We start from the raw sequence: 22007 nt of genomic DNA on the forward strand, positions 1-22007 counted from the left end.
CAAAGAGTTGGGGTCAAAAGCTCGATGTCCAGCGGGAGATCAGTGACAAGTGGTGTTCCTCAGGGGTCAGTATTGGGCCTGGCCCCATTTAACATCTTTGTCAGCGACATGGACAGTGGAATAGAGTGCACTCTTGGCAAGTTCACTGACAACACCAAGATGTGTGGTGTGGTCAACATGCTGGAGGGGAGGGATGCCATCCAGACAGGCTGGAGAGAGGGCCCGTGCAAACCTCAGGAAGTTCAGCCAGGCCACGTGGCTGAACAGCCTCATGAAGTTCAGCCAGCCCACCAATACTCAGGAAACTATTTTGAGAAAATCAAACAATACTGGTACAGGTGCAGGTAAGCATTTTTGCAGGTTGCATTCAGCAGGACTGCTCACTCTACTCTTCCTTGCTGGCAGGATGTCATCTCAGAGTAAAGAGATCTTGTTCTGCAGTCTGGGGTTGTTCACAGAACAGTTACGGCATGATGTGAGGTTTAAGGATCAGGTCACTACTTAACAACCATTACTGGCTCCAGACACATCTTCCCTCTCCTGTTCTTGGAGACGCATTGGGTCCTCATTTCTTCTAACAGGTCTTTGTGAGAGTTTTTCCTTCTGTCATCACCTCTAACATACAACATCCTGCACATGGGTCAGGGAAATCCCAAGCACAAATACGGACTGGGCAGAGAATGGATTGAGAGCAGCCCTGAGGAGAAGAACTTGGGGGTGCTGGTGGATGAGAAGCTCAACATGAGATGGCAATGTGTGCTTGCAGCCCAGAAAGCCAACTGCATGCTGGGCTGCATCAAAATGAGTGTGGCCAGCAGGTCAAGGGCAGTGATTCTGCCCGTCTATTCCACTCTTGTGAGACCCCACCTGGAGTACTGCATCCAGCTCTGGAGCCCCCAACATAAGAAGGACAGGAAACTATTGGAGCAAGTCCAGAGGAGGGCCACAAAGATGATCAGAAGGTGGGAGCACCTCTCTTATGAGGCCAGGCTGAGAGAGTTGGGACTGTTCAGCCCGGAGAAAGAGAAGGCTCCGGGGAGACCTTATAGCAGTCTTCCAGTACCTCAAGGGGGCTTATAAGAAAGATGGAGAGAAATCTTTAGCAGGACCTGTTGTGATAGAATGAGGGGTAATGGTTTTAAGATAGAGGGAGGCAGATTCAGACTGGATATAAGGAAAAAAATTTTTACAATGAGGGTGATGAAACACTGGAACAGATTGCCCAGAGAGGTGGTGGATGCCCCATCTCTGGAAACATTCAAGGCCAGGTTGGATGAGGCTCTGAGCAACCTGATCTAGCTTAAGATGTCCCTGCTCCTTGCAGGGGGGTTGGACAAGATGACCTTTAGAGGTCCCTTATAATCCAAACTATTCTATGATTCTGTAATATTCTAGAGCCACAGGAAGGAGAGAAAGAAACCAACAGAGAACATCTCCAGACCCAAGGCTGTGGCTGATTTAACCAGTCTTTAATTTGCTCATTGACTGGCTGCTGACACCTGAACATGGTTCAGAGGCTCAAACACTTATTGCCCTTGACTTGGTTGCATTGATTTTTAGCAGGCAGGGAAACAGAGTAGTCATATGTTCAAAAGAATGTCAAGACTGCAGGCTGAGGGAGATCTACAAAAGTTGGGCCTACATGCCCTGTTTATTTTTTTTAAATCAGCACTTGAGCTCAGTGTCTGTTACCTCTTGATTGGTCATGTTCCCATACGGCTTATCACCAAATGACAGCACCTCCCACATGACAATTCCAAAGCTCCAGACATCACTGGCTGAGGTGAAAATCCGATGAGCAATGGCCTCTGGGGCTGTCCATCGGATGGGAATCTTACCACCCTGTGAAAGAGCAGAGACATAGTGTATCCAGCATGTGTCATTGAGTTGTATTTGTCCAGTGCTTTCATGCAAGGAGCTTATGAAGTGGTTCAAAAACTGTGCCCACTTCACTTGAAGTGACGTGTAACCACCCCTGGGGAAACTTCTCAAAAGGACAGAAACATTCTTGGGAAGTTAAATGAGTTTAAGCTCTCTGTTCAGTTGAATGCTACACAAAACCACTGCTGTAAGAGTCTGACACCAGTCACAGTCCTACATTGAATGATAACAGACATTAGAATCACTAGAACTGTCATTGAAAGGGACCTGGAGATGTCTTTAGTCCAAACCTCTGATCACAGCAGAGTGATCAAAGCCAGATTTAGTTAACTGAGTCCAAAAGATCAGACCTCTTATTTTGCTTCTCATTTCAAAACCACTATTCCTGTGAGTCTCTTAACAAACAAAATCAACATGGACTCCAGACAGAGAAGCACCACCTTCTAAATCATCTACACTGTGACCTGCAGTCTTACTATGGGTTTTCCTTGGAGATTTTCCATCCAAATCTTCCTCCAGCCTGATGTTTCCTACTGTGAAGAAATTCTGCCATTCTTATCTGGCAGAATCCCAATCCCCCGGAGACAACAGTGCATTTACAAGACTGAGAGATTGGTTTTGCGTTACCTTGGTTTCATAAGTTCCCTCTGCATCATTCTCCAATATTCGGGAGAGACCAAAGTCAGACACCTTGCATTGAAGGCTGCGTGTTACCAAGATGTTGCGAGCGGCCAGATCCCGGTGCACATAGTTGTGTTCTGAAAGGTAGGTCATGCCAGAGGCTATTCCCTGCAGCATGCTCACAAGCTGCACAGGGCTAAATTTTTCCTCATTCTCCTGCATGAAAGAAGTAAGAAAAGATCCTGGTCAAGTGACATCAGTCTGCTTTGTTTCTAGTTAGTGTCCCTATCAACTTGCAAAAGTGGGTACTGGTGAACAAGCAACAGGCAATGCTTCAGCCCAAAGGACCCAACTTTGTTTTCACTAAGGGACTGCTGGTGGTCTCCAGAGTCATCATTAGGCACCTGCACTTCAACTACCAAAGACAGCACTGTGGACACTGAGCAAACTGGATGGCAACAAGCCTCAACTGCTGAGGCTGGAAATGTTAGTGAGCAGAAAGTAAGTGGACATCTGGATTTTATTTCTAGTCTTTTTTTAGGGTCCCAAATCCAGGTCAAGTGCAAGTTCTGGCAGTACACAAGCCTATTACAGAATGCAGTCTCTCACCCGGAGGAAGGTATCCAGCGCTCCATTCTCCATATACTCAGTGATGATCATCATTGGCCTCCCTTGAGGAAGACAAGAAGGTGTCAGCCTTTTTTGCAATTATCCTACTCTTGCTTTTCAGTGCTCTCCATATTGCCCCAACACAGAGAACTATATCCAACCCCAGCCAACATCCCCACTCCACTGGCACAGCTGGTTGACTCTTCTCCTTAGACCTGCCCCAATGATTTTGTATTCCTCCTTCTGTCATACATACAAACTTACAGCATCCCTTACACTAGCTCAACTTCTCATCCACTCACCAACCCAAGAACTAACACTGCCTCGTGACTGTTGGAAATCCATACCTCTCGTCCCTTCCTCATTCTCTGCCATATGCTAACGTGACAATGCCTTCTCCCAGCACAGTCTCTCTGACAGCATCCTCTCTAAAAAAAGGCTCAAAAAATGTGCCAGTTTCTGCTCTCATTCCAGGACTCTCCCCCACACACTCTTACTTTTGGTGACAACTCCTTCCAGACGCACAATGTTCGGGTGATTGAATTGCCCCATAATTGTTGCCTCGCGCAGAAAGTTCCACCACTGTGAGTCTGAATATGTGGACTTCAGGGTCTTGATGGCAACCACAATACGTTCTTTCCCTGGGAGCCTCAGGGACCCACGATAGACCTCCCCAAACTCCCCTGAGGACAACCAGAGGCAAAAGGTCACAGATGAACTCATCTGAGGAACAGGCAGCAAAATAACAGTGTGGGGGAACTGAAAGCTGGGGAGAGCGACAAGTAACTCACCCTCTCCAATCACATTCTCCATAGTGACACAAGAGACGTTCAGTTCTTTAGTGAATTCCAGCACCCCTCTGCTGGGGTCATCATATGGTTGCAGGTCTACATAGGGCTTCAACCAGACCTTCTCTATAGTAAAGGGAAACAAAAGAGCAAATTAACCTGTCAGCTCTTTGAACAAGCTTTGTAAGCCAAAGCTACAGAAGTAGATGTGAATCCATGGGATTCTGACAACGGCAGTAAACAAATCTGGTAAACATACACTGTAGACTACAGCTGTTATGGGAAGAGCCAAATTACATCAGAAAATACATGCCAGTGTCTGGTTTGAAACTACTGTTTCTTTTCATTCCTTCCAACCCATTCCAGGCTTCTCCCTGGTTCTACTACCCCCTCGAAGCTCACCTCGATCAAAGCCTGAAGTATTGTAATCTGGCCGTGCTTGTCTCCGACGACCCTGCCTGGAACATAAGAAGCAGTCATGAAAATAAATTAGCAGCAGATAGGAAAGAGAAAAGCAAGACCTCCAGGGTGTCTGCCCTAGTTCGTCAGGGACAGAGTTCAGGGTAGCACTGAGCGAAGTGGAACCAGACACTGCACCTACTTGGTAGAGTACAGCTACCAAGAAAATGTGATGCTTCACTTACATTTAGAAATGGAGCTTTGTTTCCATGCAGGTAGTTTTTTTCATCCTTCTCCTTGCTGAATTACAGATGAATTTCTATTTACTTTATGTTTTCTGTACACTTTCAGTACAATACCTGATCTTCTTAAAGCCAAAAATAATAGCCTTATAGACATTTAGAAAGGAAGTAGTACTAAAGTAACGGTCTATGGAAAATGGTTTGATATGACTGGATACATGTATTGCCCACTTAATTGATCAGCAGCTATAGAAATTATTGTACCATAACAAATTTTTATTAATCTGTTATGATAACAGTATGATAGTACTGGATTATAACAAAACTGAGAAATCACCACATTTTCCTCTGTCCTCAGCAACAAGCATTATCTTACAGATACATCAATCCCTCCAGTCCTGCTAATCAAAATTAGTGAGACTCATTCCATCTTGCTGCAGCACCCTGGTCTTACTCTTTCTTCTCTAACTAACCTCTACCTATCCAATATCCTGTAAGAAATCAGGGCCTCCCTCCCTTTCTCAAGCTCCCATAGCTCAGCTACTCCTGCATCTATACCTTTTTCAATACCAAAAATCAACACTTACTTTCGGCAAAAGATGAAAAGTCCCAGAAGCAGCCCAATAAATAGTAGAACTCCAAAGATAATAGTGACTATGACTCCACCAGACAGAGCTCCTGTGTCTACAGAAACAAAGAGAAAGGTCATATCATTTAAAAGACCAAGAACTAGTTGTCTGAAATGTAGCAACCAGCTTCTACCAGCCAATGGTATTAGGTAAGCTACGGCCATTTGTCTTCCAGGCAGCAGAGCCACCAGATTTGAGTCCTATCATATTGTTATTCAAGTGCATGAAGCACCTTCTGGTGGGTATTTGGTTTACTCTTATCTACAATCTCCATCTTCTAGTGGAGTAGTTTATCCCTATGCCTGATTTCCCACTTAAAATTCCACGACACTTTCAAAAATGAAGAACAGCTGTTCTTTCCCTCCCACTCCTCTCCAATTACTCTTTCAGATCAGACCATTCTTCCTGCTCAGTAGCTGATTTAGACTACAGCACAGCAAAAACATTATTTTCCCCAGCAGTCTAACTTGACGCTCTTCTTGTTTATGAAATTAATTTCCCCCCTCTCCTTCTATCAATATCTGGGGTTAGTCCTTTGCCTAATTACCTTGGCAGAAGCCACTGTCTGCTTAGGACTTTTGAAATAAGCAGGTACTGATTACAAACTTGCAGTCTAACATCATATTCCTGCCTTCTCAAAACTAAATGCCAGGTTATTTCATTTTGTGATTGGATAGCATTCAGATAGTGTTCACATAACACATGTCTTCCTCCATTTAGATTCTCAAGCTAAAGCTATCCATTTCCATGCAGTATATTTGAATTAATCAGAAGAAATGCTAAGTGACCTCTCTGGGTGAAACATGCGTTTATAAATCTTATTTCCCATAACTTAAAAAACTATTTTAAAATACTAAAAATACATTAATGCAAAGTGCTCATATCCATATCTAATGAGAATCTACATTTTAAAATATTCTCCCTAAAGATATTCAGGAAAACATCTAGAAGAAAGAAAATTCCTAAACAAATTGTTTCAGTAAATTAACAGATTTTAAAGCAAGGAACAGCTTGCGTGACACAGACAACTGTGTCTGGAAATGTTTCCTAACATACAGTCCAATGGTCAGCATCCGTAAAGCCTAATTAACACTTGTTATTCTTGCTCAATTTGATGCTGTCTCATCCCACTACAATTATTAAAAATCACCAGCTTAGTTAAGCAGAAATCAAGAGGCAGAGCTAATGTTCTTTTTTGTTAAAATCATAAAAGGCAAGATTTGGAAGGTGAAATAATATCTTTTATTTTAAAAAATGGACAGGCTTTTAGGTATATAGCACTTCTGCAGGAAATTAAGGGATCTAAATGCACAAATTCAGATTTAAAAAAAAATGTCTCTCCCTGCAAAGCTTGTTCCACTAATATCCCTAGACCGTTACAGATAAACAATGCTTCTAGCATTATTTAGAACTCCCAGCAAATGAAACCTTGCTGGCACTTCTTTTTAACCCCTTTGATATTCAAAATGCCTTTGTCTTGGCATGATGAGGTGATCCACTTTTATTTTAAAAAAAGCATAATCTTGATGAAAGTATTTTCTTACATGTCTTTTTATAATCAAAACCACCTAAGGTACATGTTAGCCTACCTACTCTCCACAGAACCTTTGTGGTATGTTATTCTATTAGTTAAAGATCATTTATGCCATGATCATTTGGCACTGCGACTTGGTGAAATTTTTACCAAAACCTCTTGGTGCCAAAAAAAGCCCAATCTTTAAATTATATTCCAATCATGCTATCACAACTCCTTATCAGCTTTTACACAGTTAACTTAAATATTTAGTTACATTAAGGCATGCCTTTTTTTCTTCCATGGCCTTATTTCACTAGAACAAAACTCGCCTTTCAAAGGCATCATTTCAATGGATGTATTTCTAAAATTATCTGCAAGGTCAAAAGGAGTATCTGTGAATGTGTGGATGATGAGAGAGCAAACTCCATTACAGAAAACTTTTGATAAAGGGGAAGTCTCTGGGTAACCTAGGGAAAGCGGGGGTTGGATATGAGACCTGTATAAGATGCTATTTGACATAGGAGAAAGGTCTTCTTGTGGCCTCAATAGCTTGGCCTTCTACACTTTGTGCTTTGGTGGAGAAATTTTTTCAGCGGCACATACCACCTTTTTGGGGAGAGTTACATTCAGGGGCTGGACTACATATAGTGGAAATGATAAAGCTGGAAAAAAAAACAGCAGTGAGGTCCTTTGAGTTCTCCTTTTCACTAGTAACTTTCAACAAAAGGAGGCATATGATAATCATTTTGCTAACATTCAAACTTAGAAACATTAGCCAGGATCAAAATGTCTTTCAGATGATGAAAAGCTAGTAAGTAACTTGCCAGTACAACACACAAATCTGAGACTGATCAGTTCTGAACAGGAAAGTACAAGTGGATTTTATATGACAGCAAGGAAATACGATAAATGTCTCCCTGTTCTACATTTTTACAAAGCAACAGGCTTGGCCCTGGTGACAAGGAACTCAGAAGTGTGGTGTCTGTGCCTTACAGCTAGCAGAATACAAAAAGATATCTGTGTACCACATGAATATATAACACGATGGAGAAGTGCATTTTCCTCAAATGAAATACCAATGTTTGTCCTCTACCTGGTGGAAGGGTGCGAAATTCCTGCTCTGGGGAGTAGGGCCCAGGCCCGAGGGGTGTGATGGATCTCACACGAAGCAGGTAGGCTGTGTCTGGCTGCAGGTCTGTCAGAGTGACGTTTGGCTCAAGAAGGTGCTTCACTGTGTAACGTGCCTCCTCTCCCTGCAGAAATCAAACAGGGTCAAGTGACAAACAGATGCTAAACAAAGAGGACACTTCCACCCCTTTGGGTGAAGGGGGTGGAATAAGGGAGGCCTCACCTTCTCAAAGAACATGACCTCATACTCCACAGAGGTCCGGCTGCGCTGCCGCGGGGCAAGCCAAGAAACAGAAAGACTACTGTCATCTCTTTGTGTCAGGACAAACTGGGATACCGTCACCGGAGCTGCAGGAGAGAAAACAGAGACTATCAGGAAGAAACACAAACATAATGCAGAGTAGGCCCTCTCTCCACCAAAAGCTCTCTCTTTCCTCCTCTGGCCATACCATACAACTGGAACTGACTTTCATTGCCACTGCCACTCCCTCATCTTTCTCTTCTGTGGTGAACGGGAAATGAGGTCTCCGGCTGTAATGAATTCCTTTCCATGAATAGTATGCTTCTACCCCAACAGTGGAAGCATAATTTTGCCTGGCCTCCAAAACAAAATCAGTGTTCCAGGAAATTACGTTTAATCCAGCACTGCACTCAAAGCGTTCAATTTGAAATAAAACTGTTAGGATTTTATGCTCTTACAGCAGCAGTAACACAACTATCCTATGTGATTTATGAATGTAGCTCCATTTCATAAGAGTACAGTGAAATTCAGTGCTCAAAATTTCTCAGATGACTGCAAACGCATGCTGTTCATGAACAAAAAGATAATTCTCAGCAGTCTGCAGGGACTGAAGAGTCAAGCTGGGTTCTCTCCTTGTCCTTCATCATCACCAGGAAGCGATGAGGTGAGCCAAAAGTAGCTCTGCTTTTCTAGCTCAGAGTTGTGCTGCCCCCACATAGTGTCAGGAAGAAAAGTTGTATTTTGTTACTAAATCAGAACTTGGGGAAAGCACCAAGGGCTGTTGAGCACTGTGATGTCACTTTTTTATAATCACATTTCACAGCACTCTGTAAAATATTCACAGGACAGACAAACTAGCCAGTTTGAAGCTAAACTACAGAAACTACAAGAACTTGCATGTTTTTAACATTCTTATATCTCCATGCTTTCAAAGCTTTTTTTTTTTCAGTTATAGCAGGGTTTCTGTTGTGTTTGGTAAGATTTTTTGCAATATTCAAGTCATGGGAAATATCTCATGCCACAGTCCCTGTTCCTCCTGTCACACAGGTAACAGTACTTAGGCTGGACTACACTAGTATATGACAGGGAGGGCTTTATCCTCCTCACCTCTGTTAAGTCCTTGGTGGATTCATAGCTCTTGGTGGGTAATGATTACTGCTGCTTTGACTTGCAAGGAATATGAGTGATGGACTTTATATGTCAGAGGCAGAGGTACCTTATAGTCCTTATCATACCATAGCAACACATGTGGCAGACAGAAGGAGAAGATGGAGAGAGCTTAAACATTCACAGAGATTCCTCTTCCTTTTCCTGATGAGCAGGAAGAACTTCTCTCTGCTTCTGCTAACCTGCATGTCCAACTGCGACCCAGACAGCTGGAGCAGTTCTCTGTGGAGCAGGTCCCATTCCTGAGACACCATTACGGGCTTCCACGGCAAATGTGTAGTTGGTGTACGCTTCTAGGCCGTCCACATCCACAGCAGGTTTAGTGAGACCAGAAGCACTGGGGGAGAATATCACACCAGCCTCACACGGCTCACACGACAGGAAATGGCAGCGCTGACAGAAGACTGTGTAAGTCAGGTCCTTTCGCCCGCCATGGTCGCTGGGTGGCTGCCACCACAGATTCAGCTGCGTGCCAATAAGGGAAAAGCTGACATTGCGAGGAGCTGAGGGTGGGCCTACAAGAAACAGGAAAGAAAGTATTAGATCCAGCTGTTTAAACCCAAAGTACTGTGGCAGCTTTCCATTTGCCGATGCATTTTGAATGGAGCCCTCTGTCCCCCCAACCTCTCCCCCTCTGATCTCTCATCCGCATTTCCCAATGTTTTGTGTCCTCCATCTCCTTGTTTGTAGAATCATAGAACGGTTTGGGTTGGAAAGGACCTTTAAAGATCATCTAGTCTAACCCCACTGCCACAGGCAGGGACATCTTCCACTAGACCAGGTTGCTCAAAGCCCCATCCAACCTGACCATGAACACTTCCAAACATAAGGCATCCACAGCTTCTCTAGGCAACCTACTCCAGTGTCTCACCACTCTTATCATAAAAAATTTCTTCCGTATGCCATTGTCCCTTGTCCTGTCACTACAGGCCCTGGCAAAAAAGTCTTTCTCCATCAAGATCATGGAGCAGATTCTCCTGGAAACCATGCTAAGGCACATAGAATGCAAGGAGGTGGTTGGTGACAGCCAACATGGCTTCACCAAGGGCAGATCATGCTTGATCAATTTGGTGGCCTTCTATGACGGGGTGACGGCATCGGTGGACAAGGGACGAGCAACTGACATCATCTACCTGGACTTGTGCAAAGCTTTTGACACTGTCCCGCACGACATCCTTCTCTCTAAACTAGAGAGACATGGCTTTGATGGACAGACCACTCGGTGGATAAGGAGTTGGCTGGATGGCCGCACTCAGAGAGTGGTGGTCAATGGCTCAATGTCCATGTGGAGACCGGTCACGAGTGGCGTCCCTCAGGGGTCCGTGCTGGGCCCGGCCCTGTTCAACATCTTTGTCGGTGACATGGACAGTGGGATAGAGTGCACCCTCAGCAAGTTCGACGACGACATCAAGTTGTGTGGTGCTGTCGACATGCTGGAAGGGAGGGATGCCATCCAGAGGGACCTTGACAGGCTGGAGAGGTGGGCCCGTGCCAACCTCATGAAGTTCAACCAGGCCAAGTGCAAGGTCCTGCACCTGGGTCATGGCAATCCCAGGCACAAATACAGGCTGGGCGGGGAACGGATTGAGAGCAGCCCTGAGGAGAAGGACTTGGGAGCGCTGGTGGATGAGAAGCTCAACATGAGCAGGCAATGCGCCCTTGCGGCCCAGAAGGCCAACCGCATCCTGGGCTGCATCAAGAGAAGCGTGGCCAGCAGGTCGAGGGAGGTGATTCTCCCCCTCTACTCTGCCCTGGTGAGACCCCACCTGGAGTACTGTGTCCAGTTCTGGAGCCCCCAAGAAGTACATGGATCAGTTGGAGAAGGTCCAGAGGAGGGCCACGAAGATGATAAAAGGGCTGGAGCACCTCTCTTATGAGGACAGGCTGAGAGAGTTGGGGCTGTTCAGCCTGCAGAAGAGGAGGCTCCGGGGAGACCTGATAGCGGTCTTCCAGTACCTCAAGGGGGCCTACAAGAAAGATGGGGAAAGGCTGTTTAGTAGGACCTGTTGTGATAGGACAAAGGGTAATGGTCTTAAAATAGAGGGGGGTAGATTTAGACTAGAAATTAGGAAAAAAATTTTTATGATGCGAGTTATAGAACACTGGAACAGGTTGCCCAGAAAGGTGGTGGAAGCCCCATCTCTGGAAACATTCAAGGCCAGGCTGGATGAGGCTCTGAGCAACCTGACCTAGTCAGGGATGTCCCTGCTCCTTGCAGGGGGGTTGGACTAGATGACCTTTGAAGGTCCCTTCCAACCCTAACCATTCTATGATTCTATGATTCTATCTTTCTTATATGCCCCCTTTAAGTATTGAAAGGTCGCAAGAACATCTCCCCAAAGCCTTCTCTTCTCCAGGCTGAACAACTCCAACTCTCTTAGCCTTTCTTCATTGGGAGAGGTGTTCTAGGCCTTTGATCATTTTTGTGGTTATCTTCTGGACTGACTTTAACAGTCTCTTTTGTACTGGGGACCCCACAGCTGGATGCAGTACTCCAGGTGAGGGTTTCACAAGAGCAGAGTAGAGGGGCAGAATCACCTCCCTTGACTTGTTGGCCACACTTCTTTTGATGCAGCCCAGGATACGGTTGGCTTCCTGGGCTACAAGGGCACACTATCTGCTCATGTCCAATTTTTTGCCCACCAGTATCCCTAAGCTCTTCTCTGTAGGGCTGCTCTCAATATGTTCATCTCCCAGCCTGTATAGATATTGTTCTTCCTTTCTATCTGCAACTCACGAGTGCAAGCAACGTTCTGGCCCTCTGAAGGTGCTCGATAGAAGCCTGCATTGCAGGAACAAGACGTAGACCCTGACTCGTTGGACAAGCTGTTGGGGGGACACTTCAGGCAGCGTTTACTCTCCAGGGAGTGACGGTAGAATCCTCGCTGGCAGGCTGTGAAGAGACAAACAAGTCAACATAAGATCAACAAGAAATAAAGATCAACAAGAAACTACCTGCCAGATTCGTTCAGCTTGCCCTTCAAACTTTCCACATCATAAAGAAGAGCTGTAAATACTAGCTCCAAGTCCTCGCACTCCTCAGAGTCCTCTGCTTGCTGACTTCAAATGGGAAAGCCAGTGGGTTCTTTAGCAGAAGCATCGTCACTGATTTCAAGTGTTGTACCAGAGCATCACCTAGCAGGGCCCTGGGGAATAACAATCAGTTTGTCTAACAGCACTGAGTGTAACTGGCTACGGAGCCAACACAGACTGCAAGAGAATAGGTGTCACACGCTTTCTATTTCCAGTCCTACAAAAATAAGCAGACAGGACTTTCTCCCAAGTATAACACGTGACGCTCTGGTTTTGCTGCATTACTGTTAGCTTGATCTACAGGAGCACTGGTCTGTCTTCCAGTTATCTCAAGGTCAATGTTTCACCTCTATAGATGTGCAGCAAGGAGAAAATGAGTGAGGGAGGTTGAAGTAACCTGTGAATGTAATGGTTTGCCAGCCTGTGCTAAATGAATCTATCACATGTTCTTAAACTAAAGAAACAAATAACTATCGCTAATTAGATGGCTGAGGAATGCACACACTAATTTTCTGCTGCAGCTACCACCTTGCATTTAGCTTGAGCACTGAGGGAATGACCCTTTTCATATTGCACTATAAAAGCAGTGATGTCCTGTGTAATCCCTGAGGAGATCCCAACAGAGAAAGCCATCTGCTCAGGAGCCTGACACAAATGGCCTACTGTGGTGGAGCACAGCATAAGAAATTATCCTTTATCCAGAAGGCAAAAAACAATCCAGCCATACCTACCATGTGACACTGGGACCCGAGGGACCTAAAAAAATTTCCACTAACAAAGGTCAAACAAGACTCCTCACCATCAGTCTCAGGAAGAGTCATTATCCTCACTGTACACTGAGATGTCTCTCTAGACTGTCATCAGAAAAGTGGCTTCATCTCATTCCTCTTGGTCCCCCTTGTTGCCCTGAGGTGGCAGGCAGTCTGTCACATTAACACTGGCTGATGTCAACTGGCCTACCAGTTGCATTGTAATACCAGAACACAACCATTTGGTGATGCTGTGACAGTACATAAGCCAAAAGCATTTACAGCAGTGAAGCCTGAAGAGCACAGAAAAAAAGAAATAATCACAAGAAGTAGGAGCAACCAGCACCTTCCGATTTCAGGAAATAACAACTACTCAGGAAAGTCTATAATTCTGGACTACAATCATGCAACTATGTGGTCAATGATGGCAAAGGCTGTTGAAAGAGTTAAAAGGTTCAAGCATTGATTGGCAAGAGTCCCAAGAGATTCCATTTATATTCCAGCTTGAGAAACAGGCAAGAAGAAAAGTTACTTTGATCTCTAGGCTGCTCAGGATTGAGAACACTTCTACACGCTGGAGTGAAGATGAAAGCTTTGTGGCCTCCTGCCACTTTGCTCAAGTGTAAGATTTCAAAATTCCTGACACTGGATCAGTTTGGGTCAAGAGAGCTTTGACAGCAACATGAAAAACAAACCAAGTGCAGAACCACAAACTTGTGCAACACAGAGATTCTGATGTTCCCTGGATAATACTACCTGCCATAAAGTCAGGACGATATACACACCCGCTTATTATCAGGCTGAGACAGACAGCAAGTAAATTAGGGAAATTTGGGTTTGGGGACCTTTGCAAGAACAGTTAGCTCTGACCCCAGGAGAACCTCTGTTAGGCCTCTGTTCCTCCAGCCCCCAGTCCACATTTGCTTTAACCACACACCGCTGGTGCCGAGGCCCTTCAAGCAGGAGCGCCACCTTGCAGGGAGACAGCAGGCCTGGTAGGGAGAGGGAGTGCAAGGGAGGGAACTGCAGAGGGGACATCTGGGCGAAGGGACAAACCCAGAGGTAACCGGGCAGGCACCAGCCGGTCACATCACCTGAGGCTGCGTCTAGACCAGTGAACCAGGGGGGCAGGAGGTGCAGAGCGGAGCGGAGGCACCCAGCTGCCTGCAGCACCCAGACGCCAGCACGGCCCCAGCCCCGGGCCCGCTGGCAGGGACGGGGCGCAGCGCGGGGGCAGCGGGCATGAGGCCATCCGGCCCCGGGCCGGCGGCCACACAAGCCCAGGCCAGCCCCGACCGGCGCCCTGGGAGCGGCGCGCACAGTACGGCAGAGCCCCCGCGGCCCGAGAGGGAGCGGCCCCGGCACCTCAGGGCAGAGCCCCCGGCCCCAGCTACCGCGGCCCGACCCGACCCGCCCCGCCCCGCCGCCCCCGGGCCCCGGCCGCCACCCCCGGGCCCCGGCCGCCACCCCCGGGCCCCGGCCGCCGCCTGACCGCACCGAGGCGCTGCGGTGGCGGCGCCCGGCGCCTCGGCTCCCCCGCCGCAGCAAGCGGGGCCCAGGCAGCCGCCGTGCCGGCAACCGCCGGCAGATGGCTGCACAGCACCGCCCGGGCGCCCCGGGGCCCACAGCCGCTGTGCCCGGCCCCCGCCCGGAGGCGGTGCGAAGCCTCCCCGGGAGCGCCCGGCCGGTCCGGGGGTGGGGGCAGCGGCGGATGCCGGCGGGCCGCGGCTTGGGCCTGCTGCGTGAGGAGGCGCTGCCCGGCGGATGGGAGGCCGGCTCCCGTCGGTGCCTGCTTCCCTTCCCGTGGACTCCTGGGCAGAAGCAGATGAGCGGCTGCCGGGGCTCCCCCGGGAGCGCAGCCGGCGGGGGCGGTGCAGAGCCCGCAGTGGCAGCTCCCGCCCAGCCCCTCTGGCCCCCGGCAGCTGCTCTCCCCGGCCCTTGGGCACCCGCTCCAGGAATGGGATAAACAGGCCCGGGAAAGGGCCTGCTCGGCAGGCACCGGCGGGCAGGGAGGATGGCAGGGGCCCTCCCTCCGTTCCCTATTCCTGCAGGTGCTCCTCGGGAGGCTGCCAGCAAGCGGTGGGCAGCCTGCAGATGCCAGGCCTGAGCTGATGGGGAGTTCGGCTCACCCGCCACCCTGCAGAGTCCATCAGGGAACCAGGACACAGGGCAGGGGCACAGCCAGCCTTTGTGTTCACGGTAAATTACATACTTGAGGAGGCTACTCATTGAGCTTTGGGTTTATCAGCAGCAAAGTCTACAGTGCTATGAGAGACTGAGATGTAATGCTCTGGGCAGGCACAGTTTTTCTGGGATCATGGGATGGCTGAGCCATTATGTACCCAGCAGAACTTTATACGGCTGGGAATTCACTGAGAGGCGGTGTGAACTAGTTCAGAACCTCGACCTCTGGCTTTCTGTTGCCCCCTGCCCTGTAACTCTCAGGCTCTCCTCCCTGTTGTGAGGCAAGGGTCGTAGTTCAGCTTTCCTTTTTTTTTTTTTTTTTTTCGTTCCCACTTAGGGCAAAACTCAGAACCAGAAGACAGCGCAAGAAGGTCGTCCTCTATCCTGTCCCCCTTTACATGTTTGAAGGAGAAGTCCTTCATCTTCTGAGGACTAAGTAGAAGCTGTGACCTCAGTATTTATCCTGTCCTAGATTGTCCTCAGTGCTTTGCACAGTCTTTTCCACTGAGGGAGAGAACCCCAAGATCTATCCCCCAGCAAGCAACCTACATTCACCTTCTCCTCTGATCCTCCAATAAGACACCACTCGGAACATGAAGTACCTCTCCCTATCCCTGCTAGGTTCTCCTGTCTTCCCTTCCTCTCCTGGGAGACCTCCCAAGTCCCTACTGATCCTACAAAATACACTTCTGGCTGCAGCTGTACTTGGGCGGAGTGGGATGAAAGCACAGATGTAGAATGAACCTGCGCTGTGATAGCAGTCAGGGCTTGTCCAGACATGACAGCCTCCCTGCCCCTTCCCAGGGGAGTGCTCTCAGGAGGGCGGGGAGAGGTCTGTGGCACCTAAGTGGAAAAACTGGCTGAGCTATGCAAGGAGAGGGGATTGCTGGAGAAAGGAAAGGTTCTTGTGCTTCAACCTTCACCAGCTCCCCAAACAAAATGAGCAGCAAGCAGTGGGGATTCAGAGAGGCACCAGATCTTTGTAGCGGAGCGAAGGCGGAACAAAGCAGAGAGACAGGGCACCCGCTGACCCTGAGAGCAGTGCATGGATGCTTTTTTCTGTTTTCCTTAGCCTTGTACCATATGGCTCTGACAACAAAAGCAGAAATGTGCTTTTACCTCCCTCTCTGCAGTAATACATATCCCCCAAAACACCACACATATCCTCTGCTCTGACAAACACACAAAGCTGCCCTAAGAAGCTGGATCTCGCCCCTTCTTGGCAAAGGGAGAGCCCCGCACTGCTTGATCCAACAACCCTGGCTCGCTCTGTGTCTCCAGTACTCCAGTGACTCCTGTGCCTGCTAATTACTCTTCCTCAGGAGTGAGCTGGGAACCGATGGTATTGTGCAATGTGCTTTACATGGTTTCCCATGGCAGAAGAGCCATCCCAGTCCAAGCAAAAGGGGACACAGAGGAGAAACTTGCCTTTCTCTGGCTCTTGGCTTTCTAGTCACGGGACAAATACACTGTTCCCCACATCTGACCTGTACGCCCTGAGAGAACAAGGCTGCCATATAAGGGTTGGGAACCAGTTGTTGAGTGAATCAGTGTCAATCACACAGTTACAGCTCACAGAAACTAGCTCCAGAGCTGAAGGCTCCTGGATGAAGCCCAAGAAGGAGTGGAAAGGTGTGTGCACGTCTTACACCTGACACATGAAGAGAAAAGTCACAATTGAAAAAGAGACACTAAGGAGGGGAGGAAAGGTATAAGATACACCTGGCAGGCACAGAGGGCAGGCAAGAGACAGGCAGACCACACTAACTCCCCCGATCCCACTTTATGCTTACAGATCTCTGATCTCTAGCTCTGGAACCTCTCCCATGGCCTACAGCCAGTGTTTGTCTGCATACTCACCTACGCAGCTCCCATCAACTTCCTCAAACCCCACAGCACAAAGGCATCGGCCCATTGGTACCAGCCACTCCCCGTCAGTGCTGCAGTGCATCCTGGGGGGAGAGCCCACTTCTTCAGCTGCATGCTCCACGCAGACCCCAGGCACTTCCATCAGCCCCTCTGAACCTGCTAGCGTCTCTGGAAAATGGGCCAGGCCCCGCACTGCCTCTGGGCAAGTCTTGTAATACACCCGGACAGACACCATTGCTACGCAAGCCCCAGAGTTCTGGAAAGCCAAGTAGAAGCCCCGGCGAGATAGCTTCCCAATGGGGCACACTTCTGTGTTCAGCTGCATAGCGCCTGATTCGATGTCTCTGCTTGTGAAACTTCGATCTGCCGCCACAGTGTTGAGCTAAGTGAAAGAGAAAAAGACAACAGCTTTAACATCTCCACAGGCAGCAGCAGCTGAGATACCCATGCCTCTCAAACCTCTTTTATACTGAGGCCTTTTAGAGGCTGTAAGGTCAACTGTTTCTCATGCCAGTGCACTGCATGCTTTCTCTGCATGTGGAGGAACTGTTAACTACGGGATCCACATCCTCTCTTGCCTCCATACTTTCCAGCATCTCCTTTCAACTCCTTGGCAGTCATTCACTGGCCTTACATAGTACACTGTGCTGTGGGTCCCTGATCTCAGAGGTCTTTAGGAATTGTCCCTAAAGAAGCAAGTCTCTCTTCTGTGGTATTGTTTGCAAATTGTACGCAGTAAAATCACAACAGCATTTAGAGTTGTGTTTTCAAGTTGACAGCCACCTGTTCCTAGGCTGTGCTAGATGCAGATCAGATAATCTACTAGAAGGTGCTCTTCGTATTTCAGCACTGTAGATACTCGGGTGAAAAAATGCTTCCACGCTCATAGATTCCCACTGCCTTGGCAAACAAAGGATGAGGGAGAGATGCTTTCAATGCTTGGGCAAATGGGAAAGGCCTCCATGACATCATATGATATGGAGGAGCTGGACTGCAGGTGGAGTGGCCTTCTCAGAGAGCCTGATGGTGGGCTGGCTTTTCTTCTCAGAGAGAGAGCCTGATAACTGATCCTCTCCACCACAGGCCCCTCCCCATTACATGACACGACCCACTCCGCGTAGGCGATGGCAGATGAAAGGATCTGCAGAGCAGCTGCATCTGGCAGTGGGATCATAAGGCAGCTTTAGGAATAGTGGAGCTATCACAGGTCCCAGCTGCAGGGGAGGTGGAGGAGCACTGGAGAGGGAGGGGAATCCATTACCAGAGTCCTGCTCTGCCTGTGGTGGCCTTTACTGTTGTTTGTTTTTATCACGTCACTTAAACTGCAGAGGAAAGGGCAGTCAAATAGTTTAAGTCTGTGGTACTGGGTTACAGAAGTTCCTTTACAAAAAATCTAAGGTTCCATGTTCTGCAATTCAAATGTTTCCATGGCAAGAGGGCACTATGTTGGGGAAAACAGCAGTTAAAATATTGTGGTGCTAAATACTTTCACACAAGGGAGAATTTCATTATAGCAAGCCATCACCTCCAGTTTCAGAAAAAAAAAGATCCTGTATCTTGTAACAATCAGAGTAAATGATCAGGAGCAGAGACCTCTGAACTGGTTTCTGTTCTTCATTTGATTTAATCTTGCTTTGTTACCTAAGGCAAGTCAAATTCCTTTGGTCTCTGCTTTACTATTTCTAAAAATTGCTGTAACCATCCAGCACTGTTATAACCCTTTAAAATCCTTACCTATATGCAGAGTGGAGGTCTGATCTCATGTGAAAACTCCTGTGCCCCCTGTGGCAAAGACTGCTCTGAGCATCACAGAGGGGGCAAAGTTTATTCTAAGGACAATGCTTACTATCCATGCCCCTCCCAGATGCTGGTTCTCCTGGCTTCCTCCAGCCAGCAAGACACACCTGTAGTTTAAGCTGAAAAGTATAACTAGTTTAAGCAGAAAGATATGACTCAGTCTTCACCCTCAGTGCTACAGACCTTGATGAACAGCGGGCGGCGGAACTGGATCCCGACATCTTGTTCAGACTCCATGTAATAGAGATTGAAGGTCTCTTTGCAGGTCACCACTTCACCTTTGAAGCTCTTGCAGTCCCTTACTGTAAACTTTAGCTCCACATAAATGCGGGAGGCTGCATCACCCCGATAAATCCAGTTAGTGCGAAGCCAGTGATCAGTGTCGCCCTCAGAAAGCACACTGCAGTCCTGGTACATATAGACTGGGGTACCATTTATCATCTGCTGCACTTCACTCCACTGCTCCCAGGATAGAAAAAAACACACATTGTTAGACAGATGTAAGAAACAAGTTTCACTTAAAATATGACAAAATCTAGCCTAAAAGATCCATTCCCATATAGCATTAAGGGCTCGAAGCCTGGCTAGCTAAAAGGTCTCTTACACTGAGCAAAAGCTGCATCTGGTTTAGAGCCTCTTATCTACCTAAGCTCTTACATAGGGAGCAAAGAGCATACTGCAGTTAGGATCTGCCGTATGCCAAACTGAAGGGGACCTCTGTGCATGGTCCCTTGCACATCCCCTTCATCCTACCTCGGTTCCAATTTATTTCTTTCATACACTGCCTTATCTGAGGAAAAGACCCAGTACTCCCATGTATTGGCCACTTCTCTCTGCTACCATTTATATTCAAAGTGTACAATAGGACATACCAGATCAGGGCTATTGTCTGCCCTGATAATAATGCACAGCACTCTGGGATAAGAGAAAAGATGGCCTGACACAATGGGAAAGTCCACTGGATTGTGCTAGTGCAAGCACTCATTAATTTGGAGTTCATGCTTCTTTAAGTGTGAGAGTTTGCAAATTCTAATTTAACTAATAAAACTCAATTGATTTTCCTGACTTCATACTAGGTTCTGCTTCTTCCCCTAGCAAATAATGGCTGAGAGGAGGACGTGGGCCCAGCTGGTTATATGACCTCACAGATACTATTTGTATGAATCCAATAGGGTTTGATATGCATTTTAACATACACTTTTGCTGAATTTTATGTGGTTTTAGTTTTGTTTCCTCACCACAGGTCAGATCCAAAATGCAGAGAATATTCACTTTTGAGTAAGTCACACATGAGAACTGAAGACTTGGAAAGCAAGGTTTTGTCCACAGGGAAAATAAATTAGATCCTTCCCCTCCTCCCATGAAAAGACTGCCTTTCTCATTATGCTTTAAATGTTTAATCAAATTAAATTGAAACAAGTGCCCACATAGGTATTGGCACAAGTTTAAGCATCTTGGTTTTAAATCACACCCCAGGTTAAGATGCAATTTAAACAAGGCCTCAGTCTCTGTATTACTCTAGGCTTGTCAAGTCTCATGGGCTGAGCGTGAGATTCACACATTTCTCCAGCACCGTCACCTCCTGTCCTCACAGCAAAACCCTGCAGCCTCTCTCCCAGCTTCCGACCCACAGACCAGGTCACTCTGCTAGTGGCATGCAAGAGATGATCCCACAGAGTCCCAATGGAGTATCTGCTTTTATGCCATGACTTAGAGCATACCTCCTATGCAACCTCACTCTGAAAACCATCAGAGTGCTTTCTCCAAGCGAGCGAGCCCTGCTGATAGCACAAGTTCATATCTGGCTGATTTCAGCCCTTTACCTAAGCACATGCTAGCAGTCTCCTCCCAGGAAGTTCTGCGGATGGTGTCTATGTGTCCCTTCTTGTTTCCTTTTTCTTCATGTAATTAATCTCCAGTGTTACCCCACCCTCTTAATCTGATCCAGCTGGCATATGCCTGCACCACACAGGATTTACACTTATTTCACTCGCTGGAGGTCAAAGGATTTAGCATGGCAAGAGAGTGAAATGGACTGATCAGGCTCAATTGATCAATCAGGAGGAGCAATCACTTAATCACCCCTTATGCTATTTCATTGAAAAACTTCTGGAAGATGCTACAGAACTGAATTTGCAACACATCCTGAAGTATATTGAAATAGAAGAAAAGAAGTTAGAAAGGAGAATAAGAGCAAAGTAGCTTTCATAAGAAACTCCCAATGTTAGGACTGGCTTTTAGAAGCATTTTTCCATGAGTGTCTGCCTCCACCAAGCTGACTGGAAATGCATACTTGCATTTGAAGGCTGAGAGTCAGACAAGTTTCCATTAGCAGTTTATCCTAAGGCAATGCGAAAGACAAGTGTCACCTGAAAGCAATTTTTGCACGTCTCACCAGAAGACAAGAGCTGTTGTGATTCATGTCCTGAATATACCATTTTCAAAACTTAAGTGATACAAGACCAAAATTTCATTTTCAATAATGACAACTCTAGCAGAAAAATTTCCTTTAAACTCTTCTGCTGGAAAAAATCCAACTGCTAATTCCTATATTTCTTAGCTCATCTCAGCCCACCTTCTTCCAGACTCAGCTCTTCAGGGCAAAAATGTTTAGCACTGACTGTTGCAGTTTCATATGCAGTGTGGTGCAAAGAAATAACAAGGGAGTCAGACTTGGTTTTTCTAGACTCTGCTACTAGATGGGTAAAGGAAGTAAAATGAGGATATTATTTATGCTAACAATACATGCTAACAATGATTTCTTTTCATTATTCAGTGAAGCTTTTAAATTCAAAGTAGTGGAGGGAAACGGTTATATACAACACTTAATGAAAGGGTGAGGAGTCCAGAATTTGCTAGGCAACTGTCTTACATCCTCAAAGAATCTGCTGCAAAATCAAAATGTATGCCTCTGATTTGAATGAAATGTTCTTAATGAACATGTGTGGTAAAGTTTGGCTCAATCAATATGAATTACTTGGCTCTCCAGTTTGTCTGCCAATGACACTGAATCAACCTCCTTTGATAATACAACTTTCTACCCATTTAATTTCAGAGCTATATCCTTACTCCTCCAGTCATCAGTTTGGCCATAGGATGGGAAATATTTTTCTAGGAGAAGTGGGGATCAGTGGGATTTAGACTGTCATCTTAG

General features: G+C 46.9%; 1 protein-coding gene across 1 annotated transcript in view; it reads right to left on the reverse strand.

Moving 5' to 3' along the window:
- EPHA1 (EPH receptor A1) overlaps nt 1–22007 on the reverse strand; it is a 38148-nt gene that overhangs the window by 3695 nt on the left and 12446 nt on the right. Inside the window, exons 3-15 of the mRNA XM_086759563.1 lie at nt 19037–19312; nt 17048–17438; nt 11959–12114; nt 9404–9736; nt 8037–8161; nt 7779–7938; nt 5128–5224; nt 4302–4357; nt 3903–4025; nt 3609–3794; nt 3112–3173; nt 2509–2718; nt 1693–1842 (exon numbers count right to left, since the gene is read on the reverse strand). Coding sequence (XP_086615689.1) covers nt 1693–1842; nt 2509–2718; nt 3112–3173; nt 3609–3794; nt 3903–4025; nt 4302–4357; nt 5128–5224; nt 7779–7938; nt 8037–8161; nt 9404–9736; nt 11959–12114; nt 17048–17438; nt 19037–19312 — 2325 coding nt within the window. The remainder of the gene's footprint in view (nt 1–1692; nt 1843–2508; nt 2719–3111; nt 3174–3608; nt 3795–3902; nt 4026–4301; nt 4358–5127; nt 5225–7778; nt 7939–8036; nt 8162–9403; nt 9737–11958; nt 12115–17047; nt 17439–19036; nt 19313–22007) is intronic.

Source organism: Chlamydotis macqueenii, chromosome 1 (assembly GCF_036417535.1).
Source record: "Chlamydotis macqueenii isolate bChlMac1 chromosome 1, bChlMac1.mat, whole genome shotgun sequence".
Lineage (NCBI taxonomy): Eukaryota > Metazoa > Chordata > Aves > Otidiformes > Otididae > Chlamydotis > Chlamydotis macqueenii.